Below are 23,035 nucleotides of genomic sequence, written 5' to 3'. Positions count from 1 at the left end.
CCTCCGGTCGAGATATCGAGAATTCCGATAATTCAGAGTCAAAATCGATAATTCCGATAAATATATTTAATCTCAAATAACTAACACGAGTGAGTGTTTTTGAGATCCACCTCACAATAAAATATAATTTTTGAAACACACAAAACATCATGTCATAGATAAAAGCATAGCATCAGCATCATTGTTACAACAGGAAACAAAAACATTAAGCTAAAAAGACGAATCTCCCCCACAGTCAACAAACTCGTAGTCAACCATCATATGGCCATTCTCATACCCACTTCCATCCGTATCGATCTGAGAGAAGACCTCCCAATCTAAATCCAGCCCTCCATTTCCACATTGATCCACAATCCTGACCGTCGTTTGGACTCCCGTCGCCGTGTTCGTCACCTGCACCATTTATCCGTATAATTATATCCCAACAAAAAGATTATTAAGGTCTTCATAGCTTTTATATATATAAATAAAATACAAATCTGACCACTTATTTAAATTATCAAAGTTTTATTCATTAATTAGACATTACGATTTTTTAAGGATATTTAATTTTCATTATTAGGATGAAATAGAAGAACACTGAAATATATTTATTACTCTCTAATCTCTTATGTTCTTTTCGCAATATTTTCCATATGTTTCATATTGTTAATAATGTTTTTGGAAAATGTTAAATTTAAGGTTCAATCAGTTGATCTCTTACCAGCAAGCAGCGGCCGCAAGCGTCTCGCCCGGTCGGTCCGACGGGGCCGCAGAAGGCGGTCCACCCGTACCTCGCCCGCCACTCCAGCGACTTGTCGGCGTCCCACGTCGAACAGTACGCGCCGACGGCCATCAGGTCCCAATTGTTCTCCTCCGGATAGTAGTAATGGTACGTCGCCCGCACGTCCGCCGCTTCCTGCGCGCTAGCCGCTGCGATGAGGCACAGCAGCGTTGCAGCGACGTAGCTCGCCATGGCTTTGGTTCGGACGGAGAGCCGGGGGGGGGGCTCTACTTGCGGATGCCGTTTAAGCGTTCGACGAAATGACCCCCTTAGGAAAATATGTCAAGTGGCGGTGGTGATGAGTTGACCATAGCTTGATGGCCGCAAGTAAGCATTCGTGTATCATTTAGTAATTTAGCATCTTATAATAAAATTGATTTAAATCAAAATGGGTCATTGGCGAGCCGGGAAACGGGTCAAGCCGGTTCGTGCGAGCCGATCGATTCATTTTCCAGGCCGGGGCAAGAGGGTTGTTGCAGTCAACGAACCGGCCAACCCGAGCTGGTCCAGCGAGTCGGTTCATTCCGGTTTCTCGCATTCGAGGAATGCGAGTCGGTGAGACCGCATCTCAGTTTTCCTCGCCCCGTCTTCCAGAAGAAGCTGCCGCGGGCGATCGATGGCGGATGGGGGAGGCGAATAAGTAGAGGGAGCAGCGTCTCGCCCGTTAAGATAAGAGAAATCCGTCCTTTCCCAGTTGATTGCATGCCAAGGTTGACTCGGTGCGCGCGCGTCTCCATCTGTTAGTTCCTTTCCCTTTTCCTCCCTGTCTTCCGAAACGAGCAGCGGGCGGGCGGAGGAAGGGGGTCATTAATTAGAGGGAGGAGCGTCTCTCTTGTGAGGAGGAGAGCCCAGCGCCCGATAATTACGCTTCGGAGCCCTAGAAACCGCCCGAGGAGGACCAGCAGGAGGGATGGCGGAGAGGCAGCTGATCGTGGCGGTGGAAGGGACGGCGGCGCTTGGCCCGTACTGGCAGACCATCCTCTCCGATTACCTCGACAAGATCATCAGGTCGGTTCCCTGAACTCGTGATCCCTCTTTTTCTTCTCGGTTTCTTGAAGTTAGATCGTTGTTCTTGGATTCTGTGATGGGGTTTCATTGTATTATTGTTTGTGGTGTCTCGTTGCTTGTTTAAACTAGAATCCTGGTTTCAATGACCCTGTAATATTACGATTCGATCGATTGTCATCGTTGAAAATATTCATACAAGGGCAGGGTGTTTGTATTTTAGTGGCTTCGTAACATCTGTGATCAAACTTTTCATCTCTTAACTACTTAAGTAGGGTTTTTGGTTTTGCCAAAATACCGATGAACATTTAAAGAATTGATGGAATGCCTATTGATTCTTTTCTAGGTACCACTCTCGTGGCAAAGATATATCACACAAGCAATGTGTAATAATTTCACATGATGAGTAACGAATGGTTATGCCAACAATTTCAGACCACATATCCGGATATTTTTCCTTGAAAGTTGCACCAATCAATCTGAAGCAATAGCTTCCTGGAAATAAGGCTCTGTAAATGTATCAGTCCGAATGTAGATATTGGGGAATCGTTTGAAATCTTGGCTAAATTTTAAACTCTGAGGATTAGAATTTTAAACAAGAATTCATTTTATGTTGTGCTTATGAACCATATATTAGGTAATATAATATTTAGATGTCAAGAATCGTGCAAGATCAAGAGTAAAAATTCAGGAAGGATTTTGGCATTTATAGAGGAATTCTGATACAGAAAAGTGAATGTAACAAGAAAACAAGATGAAATACCAATTAAGAGAATGTATCTAGATAACAAGTATTGATTGTATGTATCAACTGGTTCAACACTTTACTGATATGTAGTAGTTTACTGACCATTTGACAATATGAAGACAATATTTCTTTTCTCATTTGTATACCAAGGTATATTCTACTCTATCGATGTACTGTACTCATCTGCACATTGGTTTGTGTTTGGGTTGGATCGTTTTTTTACAAGATTTTGGAAGAGATGATTAGAGTTTGTGAAGAACAAAGAAAGGAATAGAAAGGAAAAGGATAAGAAAATGAGTATCAGATCGGAAAATATCTCTAATGGGGCAAAATGTATATTTTTGGTACTTAAATATTATTGATGGTAATTACAATTCATTTATATGTTTTTTTCGGTTTTATTTCTTTTAATAAGCACTTGTGTTGTGCACCTTGCCTCATACCTTGCACTAGTCTTGAAGAAATCTTCGTGCCTTTATCTGCTCCAAGGCTTTAAAAACTTTGGTTTATTGTGTCATGTTCTTATGGTTATATCACTGTCATTACAATTTTCAACTCCTTTGTTGAACTAACTTGTTTTATGAATTGGTAATTGGTTAGTGTTCACAGGTTATTATGACTTTTAATTAAGAATGATAACATGTTATGGGACTTTTTTAGGTACTATTATGGAAATGAGATGACTGGGCAGGTAACTTCTGAATCCAATAGAAATTTAGATCCATTGAAATTTAAAAGCTATCATGATTTTATTTATCTTATGATTATGACAGTATTCTGCTTTTTTGTGGTTTAACTTTCTAGTTTCTTTGATAATAATACTTTTTGAGCTTGGCATTTTCAGCTATCATAGATCAATTTTATTTTCTACCCGAGCGTTCTTAACCATTGTCCTGCTTGTGTGATATATTTGTAAATTACACAAAATCATTATTCTCATTCCAGTAGCAGAGATGCATCGTATTGGAGATTTACAGTCATTTTTTTTCCCAATGATACTTAAAAAGTCATGAAGACTTGGAATCTTCTTCTAGTAGATATTTGTATAAACAATGTAACCATATTTTGTTATTTGGGAATTGATCCAAATATTTGAATGACCCCTGTGATGGATACTCCAAAGCAGATTTGTAGAGAAGAATATCTAAAATAAACTGTTGCTAGTTAGTATAATAATTTATGTGAAATAACCTCAAACATGCTAAAATGACCGAAGGTAGAATGAAAAGACATACTTGTGTGTTCACAATAATACAATCACCAAATATAGATAACTATCATCAATTTTCACTGTAAAAAATAAGAGTAATACATGCTGATTTTGTCTGTGGCTAGCTGTATGTATCAGCACACTTGTGTGGTATTGATATGATGGCCTGTTCCAAGGTGTGTTGTTGAATGGAAAACACTTTGATTTTGTGTGGGGGATTGACCAAAAATCTTGGGTAGGTGTAGGCAAATTGGTTTGACAAGGGGGCTTTGGGTCAATCTAAATCGGATGCCAAGGGAGCTAAATAGGATGATTGGAAATATTAGAACCATAATCAATGTTTGCTATACCGCCCGAAACAGTATGGTACCGGCAGTATGTATTGGTCTGGGCATGGGCCGATATGCAGACAACCTCGTTTCGGGCGATCCAATTAAATTAATAAAAATTCAAAGAAATGGTGGGGCCTTGTCCAAATCAACATTAAAAAGGAAAAAATAGATTAGGGCTCACGTTTCTTGTGTAAGATGCTATCGCCTCGCCGTCGCTACTTCGCCACTACTCCTTCGACACTTCCTCACCGCTGTCGCTACCACTTTGACAAAGTTGTTGCCTTGCCATCGCTGCTTTGCAGGTACGCTGCCGCTTCTCTTTTCCTCTGCTTCTTTATTGTTCTTCCTCCACTTTTTCCTCCTTTTCCTCCCTCCGTCCACCTCTGTTCCTCCATTGCCCCTTCCACTTCTCCCGCTTTTTCTTCCTTGCCAAACCACCGGTATGCATCAGTGTATCATGTATTGGTACACCGGTACAAAGCGATACATATCGTTCCAACAAATTTCCGAAATGGGTCTAGTACCCGAAAAGGCAATCCTCGACCATAATATTCTTATTTCTTGAATATATTAAACCATTACTTCCCATGTTGAAAGTAATTATATGTATAGTTATTTCACACTTATGTTTATACTTATGTTTGCCTTCGATTTATACTTATGTTTATCATACAATTGCTTTAATATGTTTTCCTATAATGTATAATGTATGAGAATATATTTTACTTATGCACATTGTTATACATTTTCCAGTTAATAGCTTGTGATTTGAGGGTTCAATGTGAGCATCTTTTATCTTTTTTGTTTTCTTGGATGGAGGATTGGCTGGGTAAAGTATTTCAGGTTTTAGCTAGTTGTTGTTCTTTGAAGTGTTGTGCATTCTCATCTTTCACCTTCTTGCATCCTCATTCATTCATTCATCTATTATTCATATTTTCTTTAGATCAGCTGCATATATTACTTCTTCCTTTTTTGTGCCCCATCTCTTATCATTTAGGATACAAATATAAGTACCGCTAGTCCTGTCTGTTGGTATCTGTTGAAGTTGTACTGGAGGAATTTATTTTATTAGAATTGAAGCATGTGACTGAACTGAAGCATGGAGTAATTATCTGTTGAAGTTGTAGGAGGATTCTTGCATTCTCTTTTGCCCAATTTGAGCATCCATATGCTTGTTTCATATTCTGTTTAATATCTGTTGCTTGTGCATTATATAAAAAACATATTTCCTGTTTTGATAGTTATTTTGACCAGTGACCACACTGGTCTGTTTTATTTTATTTTAATGCTTTTTCCTATGCTTGCCTAGTATCAAATGCTGTAGTTGTTCACAATGAAGCCTGAATCACATGTGAAATAAAGTCCTAGACAATTATGTTTTCTGGTTGCAAGTTATCTACAACTTCGTCATTATTGGATGTAATACCAGGACAGAGAACAACTATTTATGACTTAATTAGATGCAACACAACACTTATGATTTCTATTGACTATGAGATTTGTCAGGTGTAACACCAGATTCTTGTGACCAGTTAATTACCCTGCTTCTTTTGATTTACTTATTTACAGAAGCTAAATGGAGCAAATCCTGAGCTTGCTTTGGTTGTATTCAATACTCATGGGCCTTATAGTGGTATGATTTCTATATTCATTCACATTTTATTGCTAGTGATTTCTGAGAATAGTTTAGTGCAATCATTTTGGTGTTTTCTTGTTTTAATTGAGAGCAAGATGAGATCGATGCTTTCTTAACAAAATAAATATATTATCGTTTCTTGAACCTCGTAGATAATTGATAGAAGAAGACTTGCCTATCAAGGTATTTTATAATTTGAGAAAGAGAAAAAACCTCCCGAGAGAAAACAAGAGAGAAAATTTACTATTCTATCACTCATTATTGGAATAAAAATTACCAATCTTAAATATTGCCTCAAAGCTATACAATCACATATATTGTATTCTACTTAGAGGTTATGTGAGGGGGAAAAAAACCATTTTTGCTGATATCATCTTCCCTAAAAATACCATGGAAACAGACTTTAGAATGCTTTAAATATGGCTTTTAATTGTTAAATGACATGCCTAACGTATTTACCCAAAAATTAAACTTAGTACGAGGAGAATTTACCTCAGCCGGTGGCTGTTATACTATATTCTAGCAATACTTTGAGGCAAGGTTTGTAATTTTGTGTATTGGTACTGTACCGGTTAGGGTTTGGACTAGTATGGTAGCGTTCCATAGCCAGTGTATTGGGTGTTTGTACGTTTGTAGGTATCGAAAAAATCTTAAAGAGCTGAAAAATAACAAAACAGAAACTGCTCAGTATAGAGCCTGTAGGGCCCTGTACCGAGCCGTGCTGACCCTGTACCATGTGTACTGAGTGGTAGAAGACCTGTACCACCCGATATAGGTCTGGTACTGGGCATATCACCCGGTTTACACTGTTTGTACACCAATAACATGTCAGACTGGAATATGCTGCTCACACCGTACCACATGGTATTGCAAATCTTGCATTAAGGTAGCTTAGTGCTTCTAGTTCCTACAGTCAAATAGGACTAATTAGTTGTATGGCATGATCTAACTTTTTGGGGAATGGTGTTAAGAAAGTTCAAATTAGTGTTTGACCAAATGAATTTAAAGAGCTTCCTTTGTGGCATTTATCTTATACCTTATATTATTTATATGGAATCTCTTTTGACCCGAAAAAGAAAGAATTTTTTAATCCTAGATTCAAATTGTACTGTTAAATCTAAGTTCAGAACTTCCTGTTACAGCTTTTGTTGTGGATCGTAGTGGTTGGACGAAAGATCTGGATGTTTTCCTTCAGTGGTTGTCAGCAATGCGTTTTACTGGTGGTGGTTTTACTGAAGCTGCAATTGCTGAAGGTCTTTCTGAAGCATTAATGGTATGAGTTAAGCTCTATCTTTGCTATATAATATTAAATTTAGTTCTTAAAATGTTGGTATTCTAGACCTTGATGCTTGTAGTAATATGCAATCTTCTTTTAAAAATTATACACAGATTGGGACACAAGATAATTGCTAAAATATTCCAACTTCCTAGGAATCATGATGAGAATATCTGGAAATAGCAGACAATAGAAAGACCTAAACAATAAAAAATGGAGTTGACCTGAGCAATAAATATACACAAAGTATAACCTGTTTCATTATGGATTGTAATATTGCTTTTGTTACATTTTATCTTTGGTTAAGTTTTCTGGCAAAGCATGCTGCAGGTGGTGCTTGTTGTGCCTATAAACTCATATGTGTATTGGGGTTTATGCAAGGTAATGGGATTGGGCACTTTTAATATGTCTAAGATCTGTTAACTCTTGGAGGGATTGGTTGGTTAAGTTGGTTGGAATTCTTTTCCCAAGACTACCCACCCAAAACTGGACTTAATTAGAACACTCGGCTAGTGTATCTTATTATATATAATATACCACGTGATGTTGTTGCCTCCTGTCATGTGCTCAGGCAAGTTATCAACTTTATCTGTTTGTCAACCAGTGGGTTGTGCATTGTGCCATGCATGTAAAGTGCAAATATCATGAACAATAATGAGGTACACACTTCTGTATCAAGCCACTTTTGCCCTCACTAGCAATGCATGGTGGTATTGCAACTTACGCCCATGATTTTAATGCGTTCCACTCTGGAATTAGGGTTTCTTTTTATTTAAATTTCTTTTGTTATTTGAGTGGTGTCTATGCATCTGCCACCTTTTCTATTATTGTCATAATGCGGTTTTTGTATCTTCTGAAATCATTTCCAATATCAGATGTTTTCAGCTGCTTCAAACGTAACCGACAATCATCAAAATCATGAGACACAGAAACATTGTATTCTTGTTGCTGCAAGCAATCCCCACCCTTTACCCACTCCTGTATATCGGCCTCCTGTTCCAGCTTCAGAGCACAAGGAGACTGGCGAAGTACAAACAGAAAATGGTCTTGCAGATGCTCAGACTGTCGCAAAATCGTTTGGTCAGGTGATAAGGAATACTTTTACAAGCTATTCTGTTGTGTTTCTAGAAATAATGTTTATAGTGCTATTATGTTGATCTTTGCTGTTGTTCTTTCTGCAGTGTTTTGTCTCATTGTCAGTGATTTCACCTAAGCAACTACCAAATTTGAGAGAAATATATAATGCGGTATTGCTGTTGTACCATTGCAAACTATACACTTCTTATTTCTAGTCAATAACATTCTTCTCTGATGTGAATTTACTGCAAAGTCTTTGCACATATATAAGAATTAGATATAGTTTGCACTTTGCAATATCAGCCAGTTCCAATATGGTGTGCCTGAACCACATTGGTACTGTTTAAGATTGATCGGAATATGGTTTATTTCATGGTTCTCCTTAACGGTCTGTACCGGTATACTGATCAATTATCGGTCGGTACATACCAAATTGTACCTAGTTGTCCCATGCTTTTGAAATAAAAGATACATGCTAATCATCCTGATTGGAGACACGTGCTAATATAGTATGTGGTTTAGTATGTATTTCCAAGTAAAAGATACATGTTAATAATGATTAGCATGTGCCATCTTTTCTCTCTCTTTGTCTCTATTTTTCTGCGCTCAATGCCTTGTGATGTTCGCCTCTCGCATGCTACTCCTTGGTTGCTACCATTGGCTTGAATGCTCCTCTTCACTATCTCCTCTTATCCTCCTCCCCTCCCCTTTTTATGGTATCGTAGCTTGTATAGGTGTACCATGTGCCCTATGGTGGTATAAAATTGATCTAGCCAACAAATGGTACAAGCCTGATATTCAAGATTTTAAATCATGATTACTAAAATTTTCAGTATTTAATTAAAAAATTAGTTACCTATAATTTTTTTCAATCTTACTTCTACTTAGTTAAAAATATTTAGTTCTCCATAACTCAAGGTTCAAATTAATTTTATTTTGAACTTTCATTGGTAAAACAATTTTATTAGTGAGTGATATACACCACAAAGTTTATATTGTATATGACTAGTAAATTCATCTATTGCCAACGTGAGGAGGAGGGCTTAAACTTTATCCTTTATGTAATCCAATATAACAATAACAAAGCCGTAATATTCTAAATATTTGGGATCGACTATATGGATCTTTAGTGATCATTGAGTCTTGGAAAATGTCATATTCTTAGATAAACTAAGAGTCTAAGAAAGTCTCCGTCTATCTATCTTCGTACTACTACTAGGAAATATGTTATATCTTCTAATCACAACATCTATGTATCTCCTTAGCACATGTCCGTGAGATTTACAATTAATCTCAAATTCCATAGACTCTCTTTGAATATTTTTTTTCTTTATTCATCTTTGCATTGCCTATACTTCACTTGTCTATTAATTAGATAACAATCTGGGCTTTATGGCGGTTTATTGCTATTTTAAAACTACATATACATAACAATTTTTTAATATATTTAAGTTAATATCTTTGAAAAAAAATGTCTCTGTAAGTTATTTTAAAATCATTTTAGATGAATTTTTATCCATTATTATTATTATGTTCATACAATTTTTGATCTTTGATGTCAAAATTACAGTCTCTTTCTTTAGATATATTCTATGAAATGTGCAAACATTATCCTTGGACTTTGTTGCCAGCAAGTTCACAACGTGAAGTTGTCCTACTCTTCTTTTGTCTTTTTGGCTACTGGATATAACTACTGACTCTGTCATCCCTGAAGTCAACCCTAATTTAAAAGTTTCAGCTAGTGGGCAGTTTATCACTGTAGCTTAAAACAGCAAATGGCTGCCCATTTTCAAGCACTATCAGTGCTGTTCAGCTGCTGAAAACGTTAGCCATGTCCAGTGCACTTCTGACATACTGGCCCCTGAAAATTTTAGCCCTCTGTCTTGTGGTTCTTAGTTTATACTTTCTGTTTCCCACATACATATATGTATGGATGTACTGAAACATGCTTTCTCTTCTAATTTCTCAACCATAGGTTTTTGTTAGCTATTCAATACTTCTAATGACCTGCAACAAAGATTTGCAATCAATTATTTCTTTTTTCCACTTTAATTGAATAGGTTGTTTTATTCTTCTGCAGTTCTGTTTACATTTAAAAAGCAATTTTTATATCACAATTTGTTCGAGTTGCTTTACTGTTCTCCAAGTTGTTACTCTCCATTCTCCAATTCTTTCGGTGGTTCTATTGCATATTGCCACCTTTTTTAAGTCATGCAACTCATGCTGTTTACCTTATGTGATATCTCATTTTGACCTCTGTTTGCTGTTTTTCCATAAATCATCTTATATAAACTTCCAATGTTATTTACAGTGGTTGGTCGATTAGAAAGCAATTGTTGTTTTGCAGGGAAAGAGAAATCCTCGTGCTTTAGATCCATCTGTGGATCATGTCAGAAATCCTCAGTATCTAGTGTTACTGTCTGAGAACTTTAAGGAGGCTTGTGCTGCTCTAAGCCGTCCTTCAATGCCAAACTTGACACATAATCAGGGCATCTCAAATCAAGGAATTGTGAAGTTAGATGGGGCTTCTGCTGCTCCTATTTCAGGACCACCTGCAACTTCTAATCCTTCAGGTTATTTTAAATTGGATGATGTGTGACATTCAATGGATTTCACTATCTAAACAACTTTTGCTAATTTGAAAAATTCTTTATTAGATACTTTATACAATCATGTTGGTTTGTGTTCTCCTGCAGCCTTAAGATAATCTTTTTTCTACAGGAGACAAAGTGTTAGGACATTCTGTTTCTCTTGTATGAATTGTTGTGTTAGTAGACTGATTGTAACAAGAGAAGACAATTAATGGTTGTCAAACAAAGTAGAAGTAAAATTTTGAGGGCAGAAAGATGAGAGAATAGAACTTTTCATATAGCTTCCAGACATTCTTGCATTCTGTTTGGTATCATTTTGTTAAAAAATTCAACATTTTTGGTTGTAATTTTTAATAAGGATTGGATAGTCAGTGTTGCAGGGACCAATTTTCTAAAATATAATCATTTCTTAAAGCAAGAAGTAAAAAATTTTCACTTACACAAACTCTGGAAATTATGGAAGTGGCAGGAGTTCAAGTTGCCAGACCTTTTCCTGCATCATGGCACTTTGCTTGTCATTAGCAAAGGCCTATTACTACTTTGAAAAACAGCTCTAATGTTTCAAAATACCATTATACATGGAGTTTAACTTTGCAGTTCAATCTGTGTTGTTCATTGATAATTCCACACCAACATGATATGCATACCTTATGTGGCCTTGTGAGACATACCATGCATGTGTTTTTGTTTATGGATGAATATTTGCCCTGCCTATGTCTATAACTTTGAGCTAGAAATAACATCATGATCATCGCCCTATGCTCCAATCACTATGGGGTTGGTTTTAGACCGTAGGTTATCTTGAAGTTTAACACCCTTAGGTTAGTCCTATATTTGAAGTGGAAGATTTGAATTGGCTTACAAGGGCTTGATGAGTCTACTATAATTAACATGACATTTTAGATAAGTTATTCAGGCTTAACAAGGGTCACTTATCCCATGTGAAGGTACCTTACTTGCCTCAATTTAAGGCTCTCGGGCCTTGCCTCCCCTAGCCTGAGTACCTTGGTGAGCACTTTGGTGACTTGCTTGATTGGAATCATATTGAGCAATGGTAATGTGCTTTTTCATGTTGTTTGCTTCTTGTTGGACCATAGTCTGACTTATACCTCATTTAGAATATTTGAATTAGCTATTATGGAATGTTAACCATTTTGTGTTGTATCCTAGCTGAGCTAGTGACAATCATTTTGTTAGGAGCCTGGTAACTGTGCATGGGAAAGTAAAGTTACTTTCATATGATATAAGGGCACCTTCAATTGTTTCTAGTAGTAATATAAATGCTAGTAGTAATAATATATTCGTGTATGCATAGGTAAGCTCTTTAGGTAGCAAGCTTAAATTCAAGACAAATATTCATGGGAAATCCATCCATACATTGTGTCTCAGACTTGATCTATGTCCAAGGAAAGTTTCGTGCCTTTGTTTCATGTTTCGTCTTCTATGTTGACTCCTTTCATGCCACTTGGACACTTCACTAAGTTTCACCTAAGTAACTCTACTCCTCAATTTACATTGAGTTGATGGTGGATCTTGCACCCACCATTTCATGGGTCAGTCCTCTATTGGATTCGATCTCCACATTGACTCTACATGTGCTTTCGTTTGGTGTTGCCTTGGATCACTTCTCACTTGATCTCGCAATGTCTCTACCAACACATTACCTCATGCGAGATCATGCGATGATTTCTTGTCGCTCGCTCGATCAATTGAGCTTTGTTGAGTTGTTGTCTTGAGGTACCCCTCCTCAACATGCGTGGTCCGTTGCACATGATTCTCTCTCTGTTGAACCGAGACTTATCTCTCCTGGATATCTGTCCCGTTGTAGCAACTTCTCTCTTTGCATCATTCCCTTTGGAAGTTTCGAAGGATACTATCCTCTTGGAGTACTCTGCCTTGCTGAACAAACTGTATATAGTTCTGTCCCTACGAATGCACTTTCTAGATTACGACTCTTCGCCCATACAACTCTTGCTATGCCTCTCAATGCCTAGCAACATGTTGAACTCGTTGCACACTTCAACCTCCTACGAACGTATCCTTCCATACCGAAGAAAAAGTTTCAATGCTCCATGGCGCCGAGTTTCGGTCGTCTTGGGATGGCCACGAACAATCCATTATCCGCATACAAGCCTTTGCATGAGTATCGAATTCTTCAAGTTAGCAATTCCTCTCACCACTATGAGTTTTGCATAACTTTTTCGGTCGCTGAGCAACCCATCCCACCTTGCACGGTCTCATACTTTGACAAGCACCCTGCTTGCCTTAATCACTATCAAGTTTGGTTGCCAACATTGAGCAGTAGCTCGAACTCAGCCATCCCAATCTTTATGTGCTACATGTTCTTCCCAGCTCGCTTATCCTCGTGGTGCCTCTCGCGTGAAAGGTTGGCTATTCTTCTGAATGCTAATCTCGGATGCCCACTCCTCTAAACGACTCCTTTCCTTACATCTCAACGTTTGTTTCTCCTAAACGATCGGGCGTGTTGGTTGCCCTTAACGTAGCCCCTCTAAGTCCCCCACATTTGGATGCCAATTGTTTCTAAGTGCGCTTATCTTGCTTTGATACTGATACTATTTGTCACGAGCTTAGCTGGTTTTGCCTATGTCATGCGGCACACTTGTGTATTCGTCCGTAAAGGGTTAGCCTCCTGGAAACCTCTTATGGTCCCTTAAGGACCTACAAAAGAGAAGAGTTAAAGAAAGCATTTAACTCAGGATTCACCAACGGTCATTTCCGCAAACACTTGATAGACAACACAAATTACAAACGTAGACTTTGCAAGCTCTGAACGGTCGCACGACAAAGGGTCCAAGGTAGCTCGCCGCGACCAAAAATCATCACAAGTGCCCACATGACACTACTGCGGAACAAGGCACGAACCAGTCCTAGACACTACCCTAAGGGCCCATCCAGCCATGTGCCACTCATGTAGCTCCTGGGTGCTATGCTGGCAGACACTCTGCACCATTCTATGGAGCTAGAAAACCCCTAAAATGACTGTTTGGATGGTCTGTTTCTGGACAGTTTTGCCTCTGCGTGATGATTGCATACAACCTATATTTACAAGCTTAAAACGGTCACAAAAGCCAATCAAAACGGGGTTGTCAAATCTACTGCAATCCCTCTACATGCCGTGCAAAGCATGAATAAAACCAAAAGACATGAACATACACGAGCATTACATCGAACACTCTATTTATAACTTTGTCCGTGACAATTGGTTACACCACTTTTAGTTAAAATGCATGAAGGTTAAAAAATTATTTTAAGATATGAAATAATTGATGGATTGTTGGTTAATATGAAGTAAGAACTGATGATAAGCTTTGATAATGTCTTGTTCTTAAAGAGTAAAATCAAGAGATAGCACCAATCTCTGTATGTGCACAATTATCCTATTGTTTTCTTTATTTATCCTTAACGATATATATTTTCCAGTTGAGCTTTATGATAACTTGCATGTTATGTTTGTTATATCTTGCAAAAGCTCAACTGTGTAGGAATACAGTTACACGTTGATCACTATTTCATTTTAGAAAAAAAGTTAAAATTGTTAAAATTTTTGTTCTTAATTTATTGTCAATCTAGTAATGGCTGACATTTTGTGTATTCTTTTCATAGTTAATGGCTCAATGATGAACCGCCAACCAATAACTGTCGGAAGTATCCCCACAGCAACTGTAAAAGTGGTAGGAGTCTTTAGTAGTTCCATGGTTGAAGCTCTTTCATGATATGATGTTTCTTACTTAATGGAGTAAGTGTTACCATTATTATCTTTCAGGAGCCCACAACTGTTTCTCCCATGGTATCTGGGCCTGCTTTTTCGCATCTACCATCAGTTGCTAATGTTGCTTCTCAAGGAATATCCAGTCTACAAAATTCTTCGCCATCTAGTTCTCAGGAAATGAATGCTAGTATTGACACCACACAGGAGATTAAACCATTAGTGAATCCTATATCACAATCATCACGTCCTGCAGTTCCAGCTCCAGCAAATGTTAGCATTCTAAATAATCTTTCCCAACATCGCCAAGTGATGACCTCTGCCTCTATAGCAGGAGGGAGCTCTATTGGACTTCCAACGATGGGTGGAACACCTATGGCAGTGCACATGTCAAATATGATATCTAGTGGAATGTCATCATCTGCTTTATCAGGCATTTCTTCAGTCCCTGTATCAGGGGCACTGATGACTACATCGCAAGTTGCACAAAATACAACACTTGGTTCACTCGCATCAGCTACTTCAAATTTATCTGGAAACTCAAACATTGGCATTTCATCAACACTGAATAATCTTCAGGGAAATATACCAGTAGGTCAGTCAGTATCTAATGTTGGACAGGGAACTTTGGGCTCAGGTGCACAGATTGGCCAAGGTGGAATGACCATAAACCAAAACATGATGAACAATCTTGTTCCCAGTGGTGTCTCCTCTGGACCTGGAACCATGATTCCAACACCAGGAATGACTCAACAATCTGGAGTACATTCTCTTGGAGTCGCCAATAATTCTGCAATTAACATGTCATTGACCCAACATGCCCCTGGTATTCAACAATCCCAGTCCAAATATCTTAAAATTTGGGAGGTATGCTTTTTCTAGTCCTTCCATTGATTAATAATATGCTGGAAAATTGGATAGCATCTTTAGCAAGTTAAGTCATAGGAGCATTTTGGAGGCAAATGGCTAAGTTGTGGGAAATTTTGTTCCGGTGGAACTTTATATATTTTAAGTTAACTAGTTGATGGCATATGTTTTTGTAATTTATTCTCGTTTGAAGTTTACATGTGTTGAACATGAAGCGTCACAGTTAACATTTTATTTTTGATCATGTATACTGTTAGGTATCGTGGTCCAATATGTCAAAAAAAAAACGTAAATTATGGCATGTGATGGCATTATATATGTGCGTTACTTATTTTTTGCAAGGTGTCACGAACTTTTATCACATTGTGCTTTCCTTTTGTTCAACTTTTTTGGTACTATAGCCAAATAATTAGTGTATTAGTTGATGCTTAAGTTAAGCTACACCTTTAACACATAATTATCATCTTAAATGTTACTTGTGTTCAAAGTTTGCTGTCAATCTTGTATGTTGTCATTAATATGTTACTATGTGGATTGACATATTTCTGAATCTAGATTTGTTTTGATTTGCTTAGGGATCATTGTCTGGACAGAGACAAGGGCAGCCTGTCTTTATTTGTAAACTTGAAGTAAGTTGTTGGGTTCACCAAATTCAGAACTATTATTTGCAACACTTTCATTCTAACCATGGTTTTTGACACTCCGGTATACTAACTATACTAGCCATACCATATTGGTTTGATACCATAATGGTATACAGGTGTACTGACTGTATGAATTGGTTTTGACATATAAAATGATGTTTAAGTATTTATTTTCTTATTGTTGTGCAGCGTGGTGCTGTACCATACTGATTGGCTTGTACATATCTAATAATATTCTGCTACAGGTAGTAGTCTGGGTTTTTTATGACTGTGCTTGTAATTAAGTTGTTCTAGATGAATAATATTAAGTCAAGTTGCTGGAGGATTAGTTACTGCTTAAAGTATAATTTGCTGAAAAAATTTTAAAAGGTGATGATTATTATTTTTAGCTACATATGGCTTTGTTAATTTTTAATATTTTTCTTATTTGTGTGCTTAGGGTATTGTATACCAACTTGTGCATATCAGTCTGATAAAATTCTGGTGTGGGTACTGGCCAGTATTCAAAAACTCTCTTGTAATTGTTGTAAACTTGTCCTAAACAAGTAGTAATCCAGTTAAATAACTGGAGGCTCAGTTAATGCCAAAGCTACTGTTTGCAGTTACCTTTTAAATGGTGATGAGACTTGGTTTACAGCTACATATGGCTTAATCTTTTGCCTTCTCTATTTATTGTTTTTTGCTGGTAATGAAACTACATAATTCAGGATAGTAGGCAATCCAACTTTAGTTTTGTTTCTTTTTAGTTGAGTCTTAACTTATAGGATCAATTAAAGTTTCATCAGGGCCTGAGATTCAAGTTGGCATAATGAATTTTTATGTATTTTCAGTGAAATTTTTGCTATTACTTGTCATTTTATTTATTGTTTCTGCGATAACTCTATGGTACAAACATATGTTGTACGAGATCCTGTGATGTACACAAGGTTGAACAAAGTATGATCACATATGACATATCCACAGGAAGTCATAATTCAAATACAAGGTGTGGATGTTATCACATCAAATTCTTCTATCAGAGTGCATAAATTAAAAATATCTAACTAATCACATAGATACATTGAGTTCTGACATGATACATTTTGACTTGACAGTAGAGGCACCATACATGTGATAGGATACATGCTACATCATAGAGGTTGTGCATATTAGGATGCCTTGGACACCTATTTGCCTATGTATGGCATGCCCTTGGCATCATGTCATGTTATGTTGTCAATCCTTACGCTCAATTATTGTGGTCAACATGGGTGGATATCTAGCCCAACCATTTTATGCTCCCAGTACCATCTAAAATTACCACAAGAAATTGCAAGTTTTATGAAAATTTATACTGGCCTTACATGAATTAACTTGATTGTGTAATTAGTTGGGTTATACATAAAATAACATGACATCATTTGTCTTGTGAATGCCAGTACACCAGAATATATTACTCAGAAAACAAAAAAGAAGAGGTGAGAAAGAAAAGGGCAAAATGAGGAAGAGGATAAGATTAGTTTTTTCTTGTCTTTTCATTTGGTACCACATCCCAGTTATGATTTTGAGTTCAAACCTCCATTTGCAGCATGTTCTTTAGAGGTTTGGATGAAAAGCATGCCCTACACCCCATATTTGGTACCTTTTAGCGTTTTAAGGTGGCAACTGTTTAATACTTTGATCTTCTTCTAGAATTTGGTTGTAATAATGAGGTTTTGGGATTTTTATATTTCAGTTGAATCTTTAACTTGTCATATCCAGTTGAGGCTCAAACAGGACAAAGCATGTCAAACTCTATCTTCTATATGGCTAAAAGATCTGAAAAGTAGGTTTTTCATTGGTCCATAGTGTATTAATAGTACCATCTGACTGTGCCATGTTATTTTATTATAAAAAGCAAGTGTTTGGAATTAATTCATTACGAACCTTTTCATGCAGTTTTTGTATGTGCATCAAACTTTTTATATGTCTAGTTGGTTGCATATTGATTGTTGTGTAATTTGTACATTCCAGGGATATAGGAGTCAATCAGCCTCAGACTCGTAAGTTTTATGAGCTTTCTTTTGCATTTTGCCATTTTAGATAGGAAGCTCTTGTTGATGGATCTCAACTTTGACCCGGTTATATAGTCTTGCCAAGCTAATTAGTTTTTTGCCGGCAACATGATTAGAGATGAAAGAGTCTTGAATGATATCTGCCCAATTCATTTTTTTATCTGATTTGAGAAGAATATGGTTGCATATACGTTTCTCTTGCATGCTCATAGTTGTTTTAAGATTTAGGTATCTTGTACCTTCCAAATAAGGATGGGAATATGGTTTTAGTTCTTTATGCATTCAGATTGCTAAATGTATATCAAAGTACTTAATTTACATATTATAATCTAAGAGATGCCCTTTCTGCATGTAGAATATTATTGCATTTTCTTTTATTTCAATTTTTTGTATTTCTTTATGTTTGTCATCATCAAGAAATGCCGCTGATAGGAGTTAGTAAGTACCTTCTACAGTGATATATTTGATATATGTAAATTTACATCTAAATCCGCCATAAATCCAATTCAAATACATATATGCATCCATGACAAACAGATATGGTTGCAAAATCAGATGTTTGTTTAGTCTCTGCATTCAAATTTGTATATGCTGACAAAAAGTGGATTGTAGAATCTAAGAGGAGTACATACACATTTATATGGACAAAATAGATTGTAGTAGTATCTAAACTTTTGATGCTAGGTTGTTTGTGCTTTCAGTGTGTGCATACATGCACATTGTGTGTTACTATCTACCATCAAAGTCTAATTAATTCTTAGACAGTTTCGTTCTTGAATTAAAATGAAACTTGAAATGCATACTGTGGTGGTGTATTTATGGTCTTGAATCTAGTTATGGCAAATGTTAAGTGCTGATGTTTTATGAATTCTAATGATTTGATTTCATGGCATAAAACACGTTAGTCTAACATTGCTTCTGTCCAATTACAGGCTAGCAGCAGATTGGCCAATGACGATGCAAATTGTCCGTCTCATTGCCCAAGAGCATATGAATAACAAGTCATATATCAACTTTCTGCATTTATTAAACATCATAATGTTTCTTGATAAAAATTCTTCCATGGTTTTCATGTTGGTAGATTAAACTTCGTGTTTTCTTGTTTTACTTCCAATACAGGCAATATGTTGGTAAGGCAGACTTTTTGGTATTTCGAACACTAAATCAGCATGGATTTCTTGGGCAGCTGCAAGAAAAGAAACTTGTAAGTCATGGACTAATACACTTTTAATCTTCTCTTGTAAATTAGCATGGACCTCTTCAGTGTAATATATTTTTACATCAATCATCCAGAGTAATCATGGTCAAAATTGTATTTGTAGCTAACTTTTCTCATGAGTGAAGATTTACTTTTTGTGGTATGGAAGCATGCTGATCTGTTTATGCACAGTATGTACTATGCAACAAGAAAATAATTCAAAATTTTGTTTCTATGGAGAAATGCTCCCTACTCTTCTAATTGGTACTTGGTATTGGGGTTTTAAATTTTGCTTAGACTGGTATGCATTGCGTGGTATTTAAGATTGGTATGCATTGGAGGCAGAACATGGACTAGTGCTTTTTGCATGATCCGAATCGTAAGTAGATTACCATTTAATAACCTGTAGAAACATGTTCCAGTTTGATATTTTTTTAGTTAAAGGGCAACTTTAGGTTTTCTAATACCCTTACCCGCCTCCACCACCCCTTCCTTCTCTCTCTCTCATCTTGGCAGATCCTTGCCTTGTGTTGCCCACTGCCGCTGGACCGGTGGTAATGCTCAGCCTCATCTTCCTCGTCTGCCCTTCACGATGCTGATCTATATGCCGTTACTGTGTTGGTATGAATTGGACCATAACAGCCCGGTCAAGGGATATGGGTATGGTTACTGAAATTTTAAACCCTTTGGCATATCTTGGCATGACACCTATTATTCCATTCTGTGTTACATGGGGAAATTTCTCAACCAATTAATTAGATCCTTCTTATGTAACCTGGTGGTCTGCCGTTTTTCTGATATCCAACTTAGGACTTCAGTCTATTTGCCTCACCATCTCAACCTTCACTCCACTTCTCAAGCTTACTCTCAAAAATTCAATTTGCTAAATTTACCATCATACTTTCTTCTTGCCAAGTGGCTGTTGATTGCATGTGACCAATATCCCTTTTTGTAGAACTTCAATTAAACATTTTCACCCTCAAAGCTCCAATCATATTTCTGCAATGTGGTTCATTTCAAGTCAATTTTAAGAGAACTTGTAAAAGGTTTGTGGCACTTGGTACACTAAATGATTTCTTTGTTGTAAACTTCACTAAGGAGGCAGTATGCGGCCTTCCTATGGACCTCTTATCAAGCACAGGTCCTATATTGATATTTCCTTTTTCATCTTATGCTTAGCAAGGAAACTTATGGTTGCCTCAAAGTAGTTCCTGCCTTCGATGTTTGTTTTTAAAGAAGTATGTTAGATCTTTTGCATCGCTCTTGGATCATAATAGATTAACTGGACCTTTTGGACCAGTAGCGACATATATCTTAAGCATTAGATTCTCTGACAGGTCTTGTGTTTTTTCTAGACATATGATCTATTCATAGGAACTGTTCCTTCCCAAAATGTATATCGTATTGCTGATGTTAGTTTGGGAGCTTCTCATTCCAATCTTTTGTCTGAATCCTTGTGCATCCTAATTTTGTGGTATTTATTTCACTATCTTGGTGCCTCATCCTCTTGCTGAATGAGGCAATTTAATATTTGTTGTTTTCTTATTATTCATTATTTGAAAAGGTTTGGGATCATTAAAATATTGTTGTCTGTGTATCAGAAAATTATTCTGCATTGCTTTTCGTTTATATAGATTTCTATCATTTAAATGATATTCCTTTATTGCTGATCATCATGTATTTTGGCTGTTTCTTTCTTCTAGTTGATTTTGTCTGATACAGTTTGTCAACTACTTGAACAGAAGCCTCTCCCTTTAAAGCCGTAAGACAATGTAATTGACCTTCTCTCGATCTTGCATCGGCATGAGTTTCATGCATTAGACGTACCTGACAGATCATTAGTTAATTATTGATGCTTGCCTCAAAAAGAACTACTTAACCATGATTGCTGACCTTGTCTGGGGTGCAAATTAATCTTTGTTTAGATATTCATTACAGTAAGTGGTTAGGGAATTTAATGAGGTTTTGAGCATGATTCTTTTTAGAACTATCATAATTGGGGAAAAGAAAAAGGTTGGACCCTTAGATTGGTATTTATCGGTCTGATCAAGAACCATCACCTTGGTCGCCTGGACTACATTAAAACTGTGGTTCTTTAATTTTTAATATCTTCAGCCTGCTGCTGACAACCATAGCAGCTGTCAAAACAGATGGCCTCCCCAGCCCCCTCTCCTCCTTTCTCTCTTTTCCTCCTCCTCCTCCTCCTCCCCTCTTCTTTCCCTCTTTCTCTGTGGTCCGTACTGACCAGTAACACCGTTATGTATAGGACCTACACTGGTCTGGAGATGGTTTGGATAGAACTTGATTTGCTTGTTGTCATTAGTTGATGTGGATGCAATATAAGTTTGCTCAATCTAATGGTTTAGCCATATGGATATATTAGAAATTCAAGCAACTAAATATGGAGATCTTCTTCTACTATGGTTTATCACGTACTATGACAGATCCAGTAACTATGTGAATAAGTGTGTCAAAACTAATGTCCTATGTGATAAACTTTGCAGTGTGCAGTCATCCAGTTACCTTCACAAACATTGCTTCTCTCTGTCTCAGACAAAGCTGGCCGTCTAATTGGCATGCTGTTCCCTGGGGTACATTCCATGATTTTGTAGACAGTGTTATGGTTGCTATACTCTGTATATGTAGCTCTACTACTAAGATCATTTCTTTTTCTTCCAGGATATGGTAGTATTCAAGCCGCAAGTCTCTAGTCAACAGCAACAGCTTCAGCAGCATCAACAACAACAACTTCAGCAGCAACAACAGCAGCTTCAGCAGCAGCAGCAGCAGCAGCTTCAGCAGCAACAGCTTCAGCCACAGTCGCAATCACATTCGCTTCTCCAACAGCAGGCACAACAGCATCAGCATATGCAACCACAACAGTTGCAGCAGCAATCGCAGCCCCAGCAGCAGCAGCAGCAGCAGCAACAACAACAACAGCAGCAAATGGTTGGCACGGGAATGGGTCAGACATTTATCCAAGGGCATGGCAGGTCTCAAATTATGACGCAGGGCAAGTTATCCCAAGCAGGGCCAACCAACATGCCTGGAGGGGCATTTTTACCTTAAAACACACGAATATTTGTCTTCATGCTTTAATTGTCAGGTTTGCTTTGTTTCTCTGTGTACCACGGCGACGATGATTGTATCACGACTTACCACATGCTTCCTTCTTTCAAATGTAGAACTCATCGTATTTTCAATGTGTACATAAAGACACCACTGCTGTGGAGACATGAACCCAAGCAATCAGATAATTCTCAGCATCTGGAGTTTAAAATACCATCTCTTTCTTCCTTTGCTGCCTGGACATTCATCCATCACCTTCAACATCCATGTCTTATCATAGTTTCCAGAACCAGAAGGTTGAAAGAGACCTAAATAGATATCATGTTTCTGATATTACAGCTTCTTGTTGTTCTCAACCAAAGAATATTCTTACGACTTTCAGAATTTTGCAATTGCCTTGGTTTTCTATTAAAGCATCAGTTGGGCATTTCAGTTTGTCGAATTGGTATTTCTAAATGTTTTTTTTGTCGAGACATCTGACTCGGAGTTGGGATAAGTTTTTAATTCACAGCATTTGATGTGATGAAATTTTATTTTAATTATAAAAATTAATATTTTTAGATGGTATAATCTCTCATGTATTGATTTTTTTTTTTTTTTTTTGGCATCTGGCTTACATTTGAATTCGCATAATCACTCACATAAACTAACAATCTCATCGACATCGTTAAATAACAATATTCCCCTAAGAGGTTGTATTAGTGTTGGATATTTTCTTTGCCCTCAAATGCTTTCTATTTAAAGTACCAACGCTATGGATGTTTATTGTCCAAATTCGCTATCACACGATGTGTACAAAAATGAATTGGCTTTTATTTTACTTCACAGAAAGTTGGAAGTAATAAAGGAAGCAAAGAAT

The 23,035-nt window shown here is 37.1% G+C and overlaps 2 protein-coding genes across 3 annotated transcripts; one reads left to right on the top strand and one right to left on the bottom strand.

Moving 5' to 3' along the window:
- Nucleotides 1-68: 68 nt before the first annotated feature.
- On the bottom strand, nucleotides 69-1,182 carry LOC135644893 (pathogenesis-related protein PR-4-like). The gene is made up of 2 exons (XM_065162848.1): nucleotides 704-1,182; nucleotides 69-393 (listed from the first exon to the last, which is right to left on the bottom strand). Exons 1-2 carry the CDS (start codon nucleotides 953-955, stop codon nucleotides 211-213), a joined length of 435 nt encoding a protein of 144 aa, XP_065018920.1. The 5' UTR covers nucleotides 956-1,182; the 3' UTR covers nucleotides 69-210.
- A 207-nt stretch (nucleotides 1,183-1,389) lies between these two features.
- LOC135644892 (mediator of RNA polymerase II transcription subunit 25-like) lies at nucleotides 1,390-22,389 on the top strand. 2 transcript variants are annotated; one of them, XM_065162846.1, is made up of 15 exons: nucleotides 1,390-1,771; nucleotides 3,177-3,207; nucleotides 5,628-5,691; nucleotides 6,837-6,967; nucleotides 7,846-8,055; nucleotides 8,152-8,217; nucleotides 10,395-10,620; nucleotides 14,263-14,330; nucleotides 14,423-15,232; nucleotides 15,808-15,861; nucleotides 17,869-17,897; nucleotides 18,842-18,910; nucleotides 19,029-19,113; nucleotides 21,612-21,698; nucleotides 21,787-22,389. In XM_065162846.1, the coding sequence occupies exons 1-15, from the start codon at nucleotides 1,674-1,676 to the stop codon at nucleotides 22,174-22,176; spliced, it is 2,418 nt and encodes an 805-aa protein (XP_065018918.1). In that variant the 5' UTR covers nucleotides 1,390-1,673; the 3' UTR covers nucleotides 22,177-22,389. The 2 variants fall into 2 exon arrangements, with proteins under 2 accessions (XP_065018918.1, XP_065018919.1); XM_065162847.1 differs by lacking the exon at nucleotides 8,152-8,217.
- The last annotated feature ends 646 nt before the right edge of the window (nucleotides 22,390-23,035 follow it).

Source organism: Musa acuminata, chromosome BXJ3-8, assembly GCF_036884655.1.
Source record: "Musa acuminata AAA Group cultivar baxijiao chromosome BXJ3-8, Cavendish_Baxijiao_AAA, whole genome shotgun sequence".
NCBI classification, from domain to species: domain Eukaryota; kingdom Viridiplantae; phylum Streptophyta; class Magnoliopsida; order Zingiberales; family Musaceae; genus Musa; species Musa acuminata.
The sequence above is the reverse complement of the archived record's forward strand: the minus strand, read 5'-3'. Positions and strand labels throughout refer to the sequence as shown.

Coding starts and splice junctions, on each gene's coding strand:
- LOC135644893 (XM_065162848.1), bottom strand. CDS start 955: ATGGCGAGCTACGTCGCTGCAACGCTGCTGTGCCTCATCGCAGCGGCT. Junction 394..703: donor CTTGCGGCCGCTGCTTGCTG/GTAAGAGATCAA, acceptor TAAATGGTGCAG/GTGACGAACACGGCGACGGG.
- LOC135644892 (XM_065162846.1), top strand. CDS start 1,674: ATGGCGGAGAGGCAGCTGATCGTGGCGGTGGAAGGGACGGCGGCGCTT. Junction 6,968..7,845: donor GTCTTTCTGAAGCATTAATG/GTATGAGTTAAG, acceptor TTCCAATATCAG/ATGTTTTCAGCTGCTTCAAA. Junction 15,862..17,868: donor TCTTTATTTGTAAACTTGAA/GTAAGTTGTTGG, acceptor TGTACATTCCAG/GGATATAGGAGTCAATCAGC.